Source organism: Salmo trutta, chromosome 19 (genome assembly GCF_901001165.1).
Source record: "Salmo trutta chromosome 19, fSalTru1.1, whole genome shotgun sequence".
Classification (NCBI taxonomy): Eukaryota; Metazoa; Chordata; class Actinopteri; order Salmoniformes; family Salmonidae; genus Salmo; species Salmo trutta.
In genome coordinates, this window is record NC_042975.1 from 56,405,014 (window position 1) to 56,421,936 (window position 16,923).

General features: G+C 46.5%; 1 protein-coding gene across 5 annotated transcripts in view; it reads right to left on the bottom strand.

The window, feature by feature from the left end:
• elnb (elastin b) overlaps positions 1–16,923 on the bottom strand; it is a 64,970-nt gene that overhangs the window by 31,247 nt on the left and 16,800 nt on the right. For 4 of the 5 annotated variants that reach the window (XM_029701825.1, XM_029701827.1, XM_029701824.1 and 1 more), the window contains 10 exons: positions 13,489–13,683; positions 13,037–13,342; positions 12,775–12,855; positions 12,605–12,652; positions 12,379–12,441; positions 12,238–12,288; positions 7,872–7,934; positions 6,373–6,423; positions 5,458–5,874; positions 5,021–5,047 (listed from right to left, as the gene is read on the bottom strand). In XM_029701825.1, coding sequence (XP_029557685.1) covers positions 5,021–5,047; positions 5,458–5,874; positions 6,373–6,423; positions 7,872–7,934; positions 12,238–12,288; positions 12,379–12,441; positions 12,605–12,652; positions 12,775–12,855; positions 13,037–13,342; positions 13,489–13,683 — 1,302 coding nt within the window. The remainder of the gene's footprint in view (positions 1–5,020; positions 5,048–5,457; positions 5,875–6,372; positions 6,424–7,871; positions 7,935–12,237; positions 12,289–12,378; positions 12,442–12,604; positions 12,653–12,774; positions 12,856–13,036; positions 13,343–13,488; positions 13,684–16,923) is intronic. The other variant, XM_029701826.1, reaches the window with a different exon arrangement.

Here is a 16,923-nt window from a genome sequence, read left to right on the forward strand (position 1 = left end):
TGAAGCCACACACATTCTCCCGCTCCAAAGTGCCTCCCCCTAGCGCGCGAGTCGTAGTGGCGCTTTTGGCGGACCCCTGCGTTCTCGAGTTGCTCTCTTGCGAAGGTGTGAGCCGCTTCTAACCGGTTCTGCAGACGACACACATAGTTCGGGCCAGGCAAAACCCCGTCGTCATTATCAGGAGGGTGACCAAACGTCAGTTCGGCTGGGGTGCGCAACTCACGACCTAACATTAGTAGCGCTGGGGAGCACGCAGTCGATTCTTGAACAGCCGACCTACATGCCATAAGAATAAACGGTAAGTGGGTGTCCCAATCTCTCTGGTGTTTTGAGGTAACGATGGCCAGCTGCTGTGCTAACGTTCTGTTAAATCTTTCCACCAGCCCATCACTCTGGGGGTGAAGTGGCGTAGTGCGCGTCTTCTCCGCGCCTAACCGTCTACACAACTCTGAGAACACCCGTGACTCGAAGTTTCTCCCCTGGTCGCTGTGAATAGACTGTGGCACCCCAAACCGACTGATTATTCCCCCCACCAACGCATCAGCTACTGTCGCTGCCTCCTGGTCTGGGAGAGCGTAAGCCTCCGGCCACTTGGTGAAGTAGTCCATAGCGGTTAGAATCCACCTGTTACCGCTGTCTGTGGTTGGAAACGGCCCCACTATGTCTACCCCCAGTCTCTCCATGGGCTCCCCTACTGGGAATTGTTGTAGGAGGGCGTGTGACTGACCTGGAGGTCCTTTTTTAGCAGCACACTCGTCGCACTGCCTACAAAAGTCCTCAACATCCCTCCTGTGCCTGGCCCAATAGAAGCCTTTACGCACGCGCTTTAACGTTTTGGAGACCCCAAAATGCCCTGCGCCAACTCCCCCGTGAAGCTGCTGTAACACGCTCCCCTGCAGCCTTTTGGGCACCACTACCTGCCACGTAATTTCTCCAGTCGCTGGCTTTTTCCACCCCCTCTGGAGCACTCCCTCAGCCACTCTAAGGACTGTGAATTTAGCCCACAGACCCTTGGTGACTGGTGATAGAGGGGCTACTTCCCCCCACGGCGGTCGTCTTCTCTCTTCCACCCACCGCAGCACAGGACGCAGCTCTGCGTCCTCCTCCTGGCGACGCCTCCACTCCCCAACGTCCACAGCCTCAAGCTCTCGGCACTCTGTCACCCTCAGCTGACTCACCGTGGCGGTGACTCCCTCCTCCCTGCACAGTTCTCTCTCTCGCTCCACCCGTTTGGCGCAGTACCCACAGCCATCCTCAGCACACGGGCGGCGGGACAAGGCGTCTGCATTGCTGTGGCGAAGGCCGGCTCTGTGCTCCACCTGGAAGTCGTAGGGTTGCAGCTCCTCCAGCCAGCGGGCAATCTGACCCTCTGGCTCCTTGAAGGAGAGAAGCCACTGCAGGGCGGAGTGATCCGTCCGGACCACAAACGGCAGGCCCCCCAGGTAGTACTTGAAATGGCGTACTGCTGCCACGACAGCCAAAAGCTCTCTCCTTGTCACGCAGTAGCGTTTCTCAGCCTTATCAAAAGTTCTGCTGTAATAAGCTACTACGTGTTCCCCATCAGGACCACGCTGAGCCAGCACAGCCCCCAAACCCTCATTGCTTGCGTCGGTGTCCAGGATGAACGGACGGTTCGGGTCTGGTGAGGCCAGGACAGGAGCCTCCATCAGGGCACGTTTGAGGGCCTCAAACGCCCGCTGGTGCTCTTCGGTCCACTGAAAAACAGTGTCCTCCTTGAGAAGGTGGTTCAAAGGAGCCGCCACCCCCGCAAACCCCTTCACAAACCTACGATAGTAGGATGCCAGCCCCAGGAAGCTCTTAACCTCTTTTTTCCCCCCTGGAACTGGCCACCCCCTCACAGCCTCTACCTTGTCTGGCATCGTGCTGATGCCCTCACCACCCAGCTGATGCCCCAGGAACGCCACCTCCCTTTGCATAAAATGGCACTTTCCCGGATGCAATTTTAGCCCTGCCCCCGAGATCCTCTCCAACACTCGCCGAATTGCCCCCAGTGCCCCCTCAAACGATGTGCCGTGCACCAATATGTCGTCTAGGTACACAACACACTCGTCTCTCGGAACCCCCGCCAGCACTCTGTCCATGAGCCTCTCAAAGGTGGCAGGAGCATTACAGAGCCCGAAGCACAGCACCTTGAACTGCCAATGGCCCCTATCTGTGGAGAAGGCCGTTTTTTCACGTGCCCCTGGCGAGAGGGGCACCTGCCAGTAGCCACTGCGCAGATCAAGGGAGGAGAACCACGAGGACCCTCTCACGTGGTCTAGCGACTCATCAATCCTCGGTAGGGGATAAGAGTCTTTAGTGGTGATAGAATTTAGGCCCCTGTAGTCAACACAAAACCTAAGTTTACCCCCTTTCTTAGGCACCATGACGACCGGCGCGGACCATGGGCTATCTGATGGCTCAATGAAATCAGCCCGCAACATGTCAACAATAGCTGTGTCTGCTGCTTCCCTCCTGGCAAGGGGAATACGACGGGGCCGAATTTTAATGGGTCGGGCGTCCCCAGTGTCTATTTCGTGCTGAACTAGGTGCGTTTGTCCTACCTCATCTTCCCCCCAAGCGAAGCTATCTTTAAAGTCCAACAGCAGCTGCTTTAACTGTCTCTGTTGTCCCTCATCCAGACCCTGACAGTTCTTCAGCCACACAGCCTCAACGGCGTCTATAGCTTCCTCCTTCCCCCCGTCGGGCTGATGGGGTGAAGGAGCCAGTGTGTTTTGGGCTACTGAGCTGCCTGTGCTTGCACCATGATGGGGAGTGAAGGCCGTCGCCGCCGGAGACAGCTGCTGGAATGGCACAACGACCAAGGGAGCAGCCGGGATGACCGGTGGAGTTTCTGCAAGCTTGGAGGAAGACGGAGGGACAGCCCTGCCCCCTGCTGGCCCTCCCGAAGTCGACATTCCCACTGTGGGCCCCCCCGACAGCCTCAAAGTGCCCGACGCTAAGTCCAACTGAGCCCCACAGTTTTTCAAAAAGTCCATTCCCAGTATACAGGGGTCCTGCACCGCTGCTACCCATGCCGGACACCCCACAGTTCTCCCCCCCACAGTCACAGATAGCTGACACTTCCCTAACATGGGGGCTAGCTCCCCCGTGACAGTCCGTAGCTGGACAAGGGTCGGCTCCACCCGCACCCCAACAGGTAGTATGTCTGGTCTCACCAGGGTTACTGTAGAGCCCGTGTCGACCAGGGCCAAACATTCCACCCCCTCCACCTTGACGATGACATTACAGAAGTCCCCAACGGTGGTACGTCCCACCACAACTACCGGACTAGGAAACACGGCGGCAGCTACACCCTGGGGGAGCAGGTCCCCACCCTCTTGTCTGCGCTGCTGGGTACCTCTTTTGCTTACAGTGGGTTTGGGGGCGGGGGGGTGGGTCCGCGCTGCCCCCTGCGCGAGAACCCGCCGTCGTTTCCCTGGTGACGGGGTAATCTGCCACACTCCCGCTGAATGTGGCCAGGCTGGCCACAACCCCAGCATACAATAGGAGTTGAGCTGACACTGCGACGCTGCCTGGAGCCCCTCTCCATGACAAGCGAAGCAGTCTTGACTAGCCCGCACAACTCGTCGGCCCACTCTGGTTTCGTGACCCCTGGCACCCCAGCCACCGCTGCTCTCACCTCTGGTTGACTGGCGACTTCCACTCTCACTCCCTCCCCCCAGATCAGCTCCCTCTTCCTGGCTATCTCCACTGCAGCCCGCAGAGATGGTGGGTCCGCCATCTGAACATGCTTACCCAGTTCGGTGGAAGAGAGCGCTCTAATAAAACTGTCCCGTGCCAGCTCGTCTTGCACCCCAATCGGCATAGTTGCATAAGCCCGCCTGGTCAGGCTCAGAATACCACTTGCCAACGCCTTTAATGATTCCCCCTGAAGTCTCTTTTTGTTACTCAGTTCAATCCGCAGCATGTTGGGCTGCGCGTCGCTGCCGAAACGGCCCCCCAATGCCTCCACTAGCGCACCGTAGTCGCCCCTCTCGTCCGGGGCTAGCGTTAACAGGCATTCCGACGCCTCCTCTGCCAGGCTCAGGGCAAGCTGTAACGCTTTCGTCTCGTCAGACCACCTCCCGGCTGCAGCCAACAACTCGAATTGAGTAAAAAAACTTCCCATTTACCTTGTCCATTGAACTTTGGTAGTTTAGCCGCTACCGTGGCTAATGGCAATAGGCCGCCGCCATCTCTGTTTACATACGCAGGCCCCGCCATTTCCGCACCCGGTGACGTCGATATCCCCGTCGCCGTGACGTCTGCTCTCGAGCGGAGTGAAGGAAAACCCGCCAGTTCTGCCATCTTGCTGACTGACAATTTAACTCCCGCCATGTGGCTCTCCAGCTCATCTATGGCTGTCGCCGCCCGACCCTCCCGACCGGGTACCCCCGAGCCCACAACGGACACTTTGTCCGACTCTTCCTTAATTTTCTGCCTCGCCCCAAGCATCATGACCGTAGATGCGAGTTACGCTAAATCCAACCCGGCCTATACTGAACAGCTAACTCGCCTAGTCTCGATCCCGTAGTTCGAAAGCACTTCTGACACCAATGTAATGACCCGGCTGGGTCATAAAAGGAAAAGAGACGGACTCCAGGTGTGCAGGTTAGAACACAGGTTTATTCCTAAACTGGGCTATTGTTGTGGCCACAGCCCACGCCGCTAAATACCGAACGTACACAATTACACCATGTCGGGTTAAGGGTCACCCCTATAAGAAGAGATCAAGGCCCGAACAGAAAGAGAGAAAGAGATGAGACAGTAATCCCTATTTATGCATTTCCAAATCCCGCGGGATTACCCATCATACCCCCCACCCTTTCCCTCTGTCCTGACACATTCAACCCCTGCTAGTAGCCATGAGAACCATAACACACCCACGAACACAGAACACAATACCGGGTCGTTACACTATATTTTCAGAGTAGCTTACCCAAAACTGAATAGGATGCAGACAGTTACCTTAAATAAATCATAGTTATGTGCTCTTGGTATTGAAGCAAACTCTCACCATATTTGGCTGCCTTAGATCCAGCTCCTGTAAAATAGAGCGATGCAAGAAACTGAAATTAGCATTGGCATCAGATGAAATAACTTATCCTTCAAAAAATAAGAATATTTAAGTGAACTCCTTCTGTATTTCAAACGCCAAATGCGTAGCCATGCAGAGTGTAGGATGGGAGGTAGCCAGAAGGAGGGACCTGGTGGGGGGAGGAGTGAGTGTACACATATCTAGCACATTCTACACGTGTATGATATGTACGATATCATGTGGAAAGATAGGAGAATGCCCCCACACACTGTTTAGATGCTCTCAGAGTTTGTTGAGGACCAGATTCAATGTTTATGTCAATATGGTCCAAATTTTGCAACATCAAAACAGCTAGGAGTATTTAAAAACTTGTCAGCAAGTATTCTCCTTTCTTTTCCTTTATGTCTCTAACTCACCTCCGGGGTAGGCACCTCCTACACCTAGGCCAGCCCCTGGGTACCGCCCTCCACCTGGGTAACCCCCTGGGTATCCATACCCACCTGAGCCAGGGACGCCCCCTGCCCCAGGTACGCCTCCTGCTCCGGCTCCGCCCCCATAACCAGGTATGCCTCCTGCTCCGGCTCCGAATCCAGGTATGCCTCCTGCTCCACCTCCGTAACCAGGTACACCACCAGCTCCAGCTCCAACTCCATAACCAGGGACCCCACCTGCTCCAGGTACACCGCTAGGTACTCCTCCTGCTCCGGCCATGCCCCCTTGACGAGGTACACCACCAACTCCATAACCAGGGACCCCATCTGCTCCAGGTACACTGCTAGGTACTCCTCCTGCTCCGGCCATGCCCCCTTGACGAAGTACACCTCCAGCTCCAGCTGGCCAGGGACAGACAGTTCTTATCTTTGACTCCAAACCACACTGAACCCCCAAACACCTAGGTCCCCCACACTACAAACACTTGAGTCCCCCCACATCACAACCACCTGAGCCTCTCCACACCAAACACCTGAATCCCCACAGACCACAAATACCTGAGTCTCCCCACACCACAAACACCTGAGTGCCCCCTGACCACAAACAACTAAGTTTCCCTATTCCCCAAACATGTGAGTCTCCCCACAGAACAAACACCTAGGTTCCCCACACTACAAACACTTGAGTCCCCCCACATCACAAACACCTGAGCCTCTCCACACCAAACACCTGAATCCCCCCAGACCACAAACACCTGAATCATTCAATACCTGGGTAATAAAACCTGTTATGTCACCAAACGTACACTTACCATCTTCCTAAGGACTAGTTCATCTAGTCTTACCGTAAACCTACCAACTACCACCTTCCTAAAGGATGAATTATTAATTCAGTCTTACCATATTTAGCAGCAAGCTTGGCCTGGGAATTAGCTGATTTGCCTCCAGCCCCTAAAAATGGAAGAGAAGAAAGGACAAAGAGGAGGAATGAAATAAGCAAAGGAAGAGAAATAGCAGGATAATAGATATGGATTGTGGATTGTTGTAGTAGTTTTCTAGTGTCCCAACCTGGTCTCAGAGCATTTCGTATTATTCTGTACGTAAATACGGTACACTCCATTTATAGTGAACAAAATGTCAAGTGTTGGTCCCATGTTTCATGAGCTGAAATAAAATATCTCAGAAATGTTTCATTTGCACAAAAAGCTAATTTCTCTCAAATGTTGTGCACAAATTTGTTTACATCCGTTAGTGATCCTTTGCCAAGATTATTCCATCCACCTGACAGGTGTGGCACATAAAGGAGCTGATTAAACAGCATGATCATTACATTGGTGCACCTTGTTCTGGGGACAATAGAAGGCCACTAAAATGTGCAGTTTTGTCACAACACAATGACACCAATGTCTCAAATTTTGAGGAAGCATGCATTTGGCATGCTGACTGCAAGAATATCCACCAGAGCTTTTGCCAGATAATTTCATGTCAATTTCTCTACCATAAGCCACCTCTTAACGTAATTTTACAGAATTTGGCAGTACGTCCAACCGGCCTCACAAATGCAGACTACGTGTAACCACGCCAGCCCAGGATCTCCACATCCAGCTTCTTCACCTGAGGCATTGTCTGAGACCAGCCACCCAACTGAGTATTTCTGTCTGTAATAAAGCTGTTTTGTTGGGAAAAACTCATTCTGATTGGCTGGGCCTGGCTGCCTAGTGAGTGGGCCTGGCTCCCCTGCCCAGTCATGTGAAATCCATAGATTAGGGCCTAATGATTTATTTCAATCGAATGATTTCCTTATATGAACTGTAACTCTGTAAAATCATTGAAATTGTTCCATGTTGTGTTTACTATGGTATGTATTAATTTGTGGATGTCCATCACCTATTTCGTATGATATGCTTCGAATTACAATTCGTAATATATATTATGAATTCGCAATTGTTCAATATCTTACACATTTCTAAAACATACTATATGTTACGAATTTGCTAAACTTATGATATGTTATGAATTCTAGCTAGGGGTTAGGGTAAAGTTTAGGAGTTAGGTTAAACGGTTAGGGTTAGCTAAAAGGGTTAAGGTTAGGGGTAGGGAAAGCTAACATTTCAAATATTTAGTTAACATGCTAAATATTTGAAAACTTGCTAATTAGTTAAAATGCTAAAGTTGTCCGTAACGAGATTTGAACTTGCAACTTTGGGTTGATAGACGTTCGCGTTATATACCCACTCATCCACTCCGACCAATCACGCTACTTTAATTTTCACCTTAAGTCTCATGTAACTATACAAAACATAACATATCATACAAATTTGAGTGTCCCGAATTTATGTTTACAATTTACGTCTACTATGATACATCTAGTTTATGAGACTAGGCTGAGTGTCCAGTACCTCCAGATTTAGGTGATATGAGGGGATATCCACGGAACACTCCATTTAAACTGCCTCGGCCACCTGAGGAGAAGAATATACACTATATACAATGTATTTATTTATATATTAATGTACATGTAACTGCCAAAATAAAGGAAACACCAACATAAAGTGTCTTAATAGGGCGTTGGGCCACCACGAGCTGCCAGAACAGCTTCAATGCATCTTGGCTTTGATTCTACAAGTGTCTGAATTCTATTGGAGGGATGTGACCATTCTTTCACGAGAAATTCCATCATTTTATGTTTTGTTGATGGTGGTTGAAGACGCTGTGTCAGGTGACGCTCCAGAATCTTCCATACGTGCTCAATTGGGTTGAGATCTGGTAACTGAGACACACACACGCTATGCTCTTATGCTCCTTAGAGACCCCTCTTTCAAAATCTCTTCTTCTAGCCATGGTAGACAAAATAATGGGCAACTGGGAATTTTTATAAATGATCTTATGCATGATGGGATGTTAATTGCTTAATTAGCTCAGGAATCACACCTGTGTGGAAGCACATGCTTTCAATATACTTTGTGTCCCTCATTTACTCAGTGTTTCCTTTATTTTGCCAGTTACCTGTATATTAATGCACAAGGTGAGTGTTTATATAGAGTACATCCTGTGAGCTACAGAAGTATTGTACTCCAGCACTTTCGATTTGAAATGATACGATGATTTTAAGGTTCAGACTGTCAATTCTAATTTAAGGGTATTTTCATCCATAGCAGGTGGAACGTTTAGAAATTACAGCACTTCTTGTACATAGTCCCTGCATTTTAGGGGACGGAAACTATGGGGACAAATTCACTTATATCCTGTTAGGGTTAGGGGGCAGTATTTTCACGGCCGGATAAAAAACGTACCCGATTTAATCTGGTTATTACTCCTGCCCAGAAACTAGAATATGCATATAATTAGTAGATTTGGATAGAAAACACCCTAAAGTTTCTAAAACTGTTTGAATGGTGTCTGTGAGTATAACAGAACTCATAGGCAGGCCAAAACCTGAGAAGATTCTATATGGGAAGTGCCCTGTCTGACCATTTCTTGTCCTTCTATAGCCTCTTTATCGAAAATACAGGATCTCTGCTGTAACGTGACATTTTCTAAGGCTTTCATTGGCTCTAGGAAGGCGCCAGAACGTTGAATGATAGCTCTGCAGTCTCTGGGCGAAAAACAGCAGGGGTTTTGGTGAGTGGTCCTTCTGAGAACAATGGCACTGGTGCGCGCGTGCATGTGGCGACTCCATGTTTTACTTTCAGTGTTTGAACGGATACAACGTCTCCCGGTTGGAATATTATCGCTATTTTATTTTGCATAAAAATTGATTTTAAACAGCGTTTGACATGCTTCGAAGTACAGTAATGGAATATTTGAATTTTTTTGTCACGAAATGCGCCGGTGCGTCACCCTTCGGATAGTGACTTGATCGCACGAACAAAACGGAGCTATTTGGATATAACTATGGATTATTTGGAACCAAAACAACATTGGTTGTTGAAGTAGAAGTCCTGGGAGTGCATTCTGACGAAGAACAGCAAAGGTAATCCAATTTTTTTATAGTAAATCTGAGTTTGGTGAGTGCCAAACTTGGTGGGTGTCAAAATAGCTAGCCATGATGGCCGGGCTATCTACTCAGAATATTGCAAAATGTGCTTTCACCGAAAAGCTACTCTCCTGACATAATCGAATGTTTTGCTTTCGTTGTAAAGCCTTTTTGAAATCGGACATTGTGGTTAGATAAAGGAGAGTCTTGTCTTTAAAATGGTGTAAAATAGTCATATGTTTGAAAAATTGAAGTTTTTGTATTTTTGAGGTATTTGTAATTCGCGCCACTCTATACCATTGGATATTGGTGAGGCGTTCCGCTAGCGGAACGTCTGTCCCTAACAGGATATGTGTATTAAAGTAAAAAGTAGATATGTGTATTAAAGGAAATTTGTAGTAAAAAGTTAAGTATTTGGTCCCATATTCATAGCACGCAACATCAAGTTTGTGACTTTACAAATTCGTTGGATGTATTTGCTGTTTGCTTTGGTTGTGTTTCAGATTATTTTGTGCCCAATACAAATTAATGGTAAATAATGTATAGTGAGAAAGTTAGACACACAAATATCATACCCCCAAGACATGCTAACATCTCACCATTACAATAACAAGGGAGATTGGCATTTTATATTGTTGGGAGGGGTATGAAATTGTGCATCTGTAACATTCTCACTCATCATTATTCACAATTCATCAGGACTATCTGTAATCATGGTAGCATCCACATTAATATAGAAGTGCTTAGAAACATATGATATTCTTATTACAATAAAAGTGACTCCAAAATGACACAATACATTATTTACCATTCCTTTCTGGGCACAAAATAATCTGAAACAACTAAAACAAACAGCAAATGCATTAAACAAAAATGTACGTTTTTACTACATTAATACACATATACAGTGCATTCGGAAAATATTCAGACCCCTTGACTTTTTCCACATTTTGTTACATTACAGCCTTATTCTAAAATGGATGAAATCGTTTCCCCCCTCATCAATCTACACACAATACCCCATAATGACAAGCAAAAACAGGTTTTTAGAAATGTTTGCAAATTTATACAAAAACCCCCTGAAATAATCACATAAGCATTCAGACCTTTTACTCAGTACTTTATTGAAGCAGCTATGGCAACGATTACAGCCTCGAGTCTTCTTGGTTATGACGCTACAAGCTTGGCTCACCTGTATTTGGGGAGTTTCTCCCATTCAACTCTGCAGATCCTCTCAAGCTCTGTCAGGTTGGATGGGGAGCGTTGCTGCACGGCTATTTTCAGGTCTCTCCAGAAATGTTCGATCGGGTTCATGTCTGGGCTCTGGCTGGGCCACTCAAGGACATTCAGAGACTTGTTCCGAAGCCACTCCTGCATTGTCTTGGCTGTGTGCTTAGGATCATTGTCATGTTGGAAGGTGAACATTCGCCCCAGTCTGAGGTCCTGAGTATTCTGGAGCAGGTTTTCATCAAGGATCTCTCTGTACTTTGCTCCGTTCATCTTTCCCTCGATCCTGACTAGTCTCCCAGTCCCTGCCACTGAAAAAACTCCCACAGCATGATGCTGCCATCACCATGCATCACCATAGGGATGGTACCAGGTTTCCTCCAGATGTGACACTTGGCATTCATGCCAAAGAGTTCAATCTTGGTTTCATCAGAACAGAGAATGTTGTTTCTCATGGTCTGAGAGTCCTTTAGGTGCCTTTTGGCAAACTCCAAGTGGGCTGTCATGTGCCTTTTACTGAGGCTTGACTTCCGTCTGGCCACTCTACCATAAAGGCCTGATTGGTGGAGTGCTGCACATATGTGTGTTCTTCTGGAAGGATCTCCCATCTCCACAGAGGAACTCTGGAGCTCTGTCAGAGTGACCATCTGGTTCTTGGTCACCTCCCTAACCAGTGGCCTTCTCCCCCAGGATTGCTCAGTTTGGCCGGGAGGCCAGCTCTAGAAAGAGTCTTGGTGGTTCCAAACTTCTTCCATTTAGGAATGATGGAGGCCAATGTGGTCTTGGGGACCTTCAATGCTGCAGACATTTTTTGGTACCAGATCTGTGCCTCGACACAATCCTGTCTCAGAGTGTTACAGCAATTCCTTCGACTTTATGGCTTGGTTTTTGCTCTGACATGCACTGTCAACTGTGGGACCTTTATATATACAGGTGTGTGCCTTTCCAAATCATGTCCAATCAATTGAATTTACCACAAATGGTCTCCAATAAAGTTGTAGAAACATCTCAAGGATGATCAATGGAAACAGGATGCACCTGAGCTCAATTTCGAGTCTCATGCCCAAGGGTCTGAATACTTATGTAAATAATGTATTTCTGTTTTTGATTTTTAATCAATTATTTTTTCGCTTTGCCATTATGGTGTGTTGTGTGCAGATTGACGAGGACATTTTTTTGTTGAATCCATTTTAGAATAAGGCTGTAAGGTAGCAAAATGTGGAAAAAGATAAGGGGTCCGAATACTTTCCAAATGCACTGCAAGTGAATTTGTCCCAATAATTTTGGTCCCCTAAAATATGGGGAGGGCTATGTACAAAAAGTGCTGTTATTTATAAACGTTTCACCCTATATGGATGAAAATACCCTCAAATTAAAGCTGACAGTCTGCCCTGACAGTCTGCCCTTTAAGAGGTTAACCTCCTATCATTTCAAGTGCTGGAGTACAGAGCCAAAACAACAACAAAAATGTCACTGTTTCAATACTTGGAGCTCACTGTATATTCACGTCTTATAAAATCAATTATAACACTGTTGTCCCTCTCTGTTTGATAAACCCTTACCTCCAGCTCCAGTGCCAACTCCAACTCCACCCTGACTCAGCACACCTGCCCCTGTAGGAAAGACGAGACCAAGGTCAACAGGGTGCAGAATTAGGTTAGGGGTCAAAGGTCAGTAGTTCAACAGGTGGATGACAGACTCACCTGTCTGGGGAGCAAGTCCGGATCCAGTGGCAACACCTGGTAGAACCCCACGCCCTCCGAAACCTAAACACAATAATGGAGGAGAAATGAGAGCGCACCAAGGCAAAGTTTTGCAAAAGCAAACATGTAAAGTATTGCAACGTATCTCAGCTCAGACATGTAACGTATCTCAGCTCATCTAATCCTACAACATATCAACCAAATCAGAACATCTTGGCAGACATACCTTGACTAGGTACTATTCCACCTTGATAGAGTCCAGGTACTCCAACACCTGTGTTGATAAAGTAAGGAATATATGACAAAACAAAACTACTGTATATTGAAATAAAACTACTACCTTTACATCTATACTGCAGTAAGATATGGAGTTGGCCTCTGGGACTTGTAGTTTACCTGGCACTTGTTTGTTGGCCTTCCAACCGCTCTTCTCTCTAGCTCCACCCCCAGGGACTCCAGTCTGTGGAAGTACTGGTGCTGCAGCAATATACATCAATCATTTTAATGAGGTGTATTGTACTGCATATCTTCTCCCTTAATTTCCCACTCAGTCTAATTTATAAACTTTACACAATGAAATAGTGTTCAGCCTCACTCTGTTTTTTTGAATGTTCTCTGTGGATGTCGTAGTTCTCGGGTTTGATAAACCCTTACTAACCTCCAGCTGGTACTGCTGCGCCACCAGGCCCAAAACCACCAAGACCAACTCCACCTGCGCCACTAGGCCCAGTTCCTGCGCCACCAGGACCATATCCACCTGCGCCACTAGGTCCCGTTCCTGCGCCACCAGGCCCAGTTCCTGCGCCACCAGGCCCATGTCCACCTACGCCACCAGGCCCATGTCCACCTACGCCACCAGGCCCATGTCCACCTGCGCCACCAGGCCCAGTTCCTGCGCCACCAGGCCCATATCCATCAGCACCACCAGGCCCATATCCATCTCCTCCTAGTGTACTTCCTGCTCCTAATGCAGATTAAAAAGGGTGAGAGAAATGCACAGAACAATCAGGCAATAGCCAGGTGGCCATAAAGAGCTGACCAAACTCTGTATACCTATGACATATGGCTCTGGTCATTCTACCCCTAGCCCCATCCTCCCAGAGCCTGTACCTGTTTTGGGAGGTTTCTGGCCTGCCCCCACCCCTCCAGCTCCAGGGTATAGACCACCAGCAGCACCACCGTAGCCTCCTCCAGGTCTGTATCCATCTCCTTGGCCGGCTCCAAGACCTTGGCCTGCTCCAAGTCCTCCAGCCCCCTGACCAGAACCTCTGGATCCCAGTCCCCCAGCTCCGAGGCCTCCATACCCTGATGGGAACACAGTATAGACATGATGTTTTGATGTGTTACATGAATCCAACACATGACGACATCATTAAATGGTGGCCTCACCCTGCTCCGAGGCCTCCATACCCTAATGAGAACACAGGAGGAATGATGTTTTATATGAATCCAACACATGATGGCATCCTTGCATTGTGGGCACATTTTTCTGAGGTTAATGTAAAAGACATTTTAAATAACACTCCAAAATAGAACACTGAGAATAATGTTCTAAAAACACACTGGGTATATAAGGGTTTAGTGCTTGAATTAAATCCAAGCCCGGCTCCAAGCCCTGGAGTACGAAGCACTGCCCTCCTTTGGCCACTTACATTACAGCATCCAGTTTAATTCCCAGGTGTATTACACTACATCAGTGTTTCCGAACTGGTTTTCCCTCGGGACACAAATTGAACCAGGTTGTCTCAGTCTCAACCCAATACTCACATTGCACATTTTTAAATAATAATCGGCAAGATACAGTCTGGAAAACATTTTTCATTGTTATATTTTAAAGTATTTCAAATAGTGTTTGAACCCAGGTCTGTGGCCCACTTTCTATCTCAGGGTCTAAAGCAGAGGTCTCCAGCAGGTTGATCATGAGCTACCAGTAGCTCACAGCTCACCTATGAGTAGCTCACCAAACAATTCCAGAAGTATATGCAATTTTTTATGTAATCCATCGCAAACTGTCATAAACAAATCACACAAGTATCTGACACTGCAAGCTCCCAGCTACTGTCTAATCAACGCAACATTGACGTTATCCCACCCCTGGTTAGCCACTATTGGCTTAAAAAGCCAAACCTATGAAAATATCTGACATTTAATTTCCAGCAATATTGCCCTTGTCTGTCTGTATGGTGTGCGCATTTGTCTATCACTCCGTGTGTAGCCAGTTGATGTGATAACCATCTTGTGGGTTGACAGAAATACTTTCCCCAAAACCTTCTCAATTAAATGTTAACTGCAAAGTCAACTCGGTCTCAGAGCATTGTGTATTATTCTGTACATAAATTCGAGACACCCCATTCAGTATGATATGTTACTTTTCATATGGTATGTATTAATTTGTGGATGTCCACCACACATTTTGTATGATATGTTACGAATTACAATTCGTATTATATGTGACAAATATTTGCAAAATGTACAATATGTTACAAATTTGCAAAACGTACTACATGTTAAGAATTTGCAAAAGGTATGATATGTTACAAATTCTAGCTAGGTGGCTAGATGGCTCACGTTAGCTAGGCTAGTCTTAGGGGTTAGGGTTAAGGTTAAGTTTAGGAGTTAGGTTAAAGGCTTAAGGTTAGGGTTAGGGGAAGGGTTAGCTAAAATTGTTAAGGTTAGGTTTAGGGGAAGCATTAGCTAACACGCTAAGTAGTTGCAAAATAGCAAAAAAAAGTAAGTACTTGAAAAGTTGCTAATTAGCTAAAAATGCTAAGGTTGTCCATGATGAGATTCAAACTCACAACCTTTGGGTTGCTGGATGTACGCATTATATGCTTACCATCCACCCCAACCAACCACCTTTCCTTTGTTTTTGCGTTAAGTAACCATCTGTCTCATGTAACCATACCAAAAGTAACATATCATACTAATGTGAGTGCCTGATTTACATTTACTATGTTATGTCTAATCTGTGAGACTAGGCTGGCAAAGTAGGCTTACCTGGCAAAAGTTTACCATGAGTTAGTATAACATTTGTATCTATTATTTCTTATTTGCAAACTTTGCCATGAAATGAGAAGCAGCAGTACAGACCCGTCGCTAGACCTGCACAATACAAGGCACATTCCTCACTCGCTAGGTGCACAATTAAAGGGTCAGATGCACAAATAAAGGGGAATTACACTCAAAAATCAATTCCTTCAGACCTAAAAATGTTTTTCTTCTAATGTGATTTAAACATTTACATGGACTCAGAACATCCAATTTCATTGTTTCTCTATGAACAATTGTAATTTTGGGAGTGAAAAAAAAATATTATTATAAAACCAGGAAAAATAAAACTGCTAAAACATCATTTTGGAAAAAAATGCTAATTTTATAGGGCCCCCTTTAAAGTTGTTTTTTAACCATTATTTTACCAGGTATATTGACAGAAAACGTAGTGCACTACTTTCTCTTATACACTAAGGACCTGAGGAAGAGTTGCATGGGAGAGGAGAAGAGAAAAATGTGCCTATTTAAAAGCTAGAAAAAAATTTGCTCACAACGTTACATTTTTTTAAGTAGCTCTCATGCTAGAAAATGTTGGAGACCTCTGGTCTAAAGGGTGGAACATCTAACTAAAGGTTCCACAAAGGCGGGTCATAAGCATCGAGAACTGCTCCTCGGATAACATCATCAACATTCCTCATTCTAAATAAGCTGCGTGTGTGTGCGTGCATGTGCGTGTATGTGTGTGTGTGCATGTTTGGTGTGCATACAACCCAAATAACAACCCCAGGCTTCAGTTGTGTCTGAGGAAATTAGATAATGGATAACTTGATCCATTTCCTGCTTTCACTTATGCAGGACAATACAACTAAAGCATGTGATGTATCAGAAATTGTGTAATGGAATATAATTGACCTAAAGTATTGTCATATAATTCTAAATACAGTTTATATAGACATTTTCGGTATAAACAGACCATAAATGTCTCAGATTTTGTTTCTTGGAAAGCTGTGTTATTATATGATATATGCATGTATATATGATATACACTCAACGGCCAGTTTATTGGGTACACCACCCAGTTCACAAAAAAATGTATCACTCCTACAGACAGTGGCCGTGGCTTGCTATGTAAAGCAGGCAGACAGGCAGGCATTCAGTTACTATTTGATTGAACATTAGAATGAGCGTGGTATGATCGTCGGTGCAATGCGTGCCGGAACCGATATCTCAGAAACGGCCACCCTCCTGGGCTTTTCACGCTAGGGTTTACCAAGAATGGTGCAACAAAAAAAAAAAATCCCGTCAGCAGCAGGCCTGTGGGCAAAAACAGATTGTTGATGAGACAAGTTAAATAGAGATTGGCAAGTATCGTGCTAAGTAACAGACGGACCACAAACAGACAAATAACGGTGAACAGTGGTGTGTAGAACACACAACTCGTCAGTCCTTGTCACGGATGGGCTATTGCAGCAGACGACCACACCAGGTTCCACTCCTATCAGCTAAAAACAAGAACAAGCGGCTCCAGTGAGCACGCGATCACCAACACTGGAC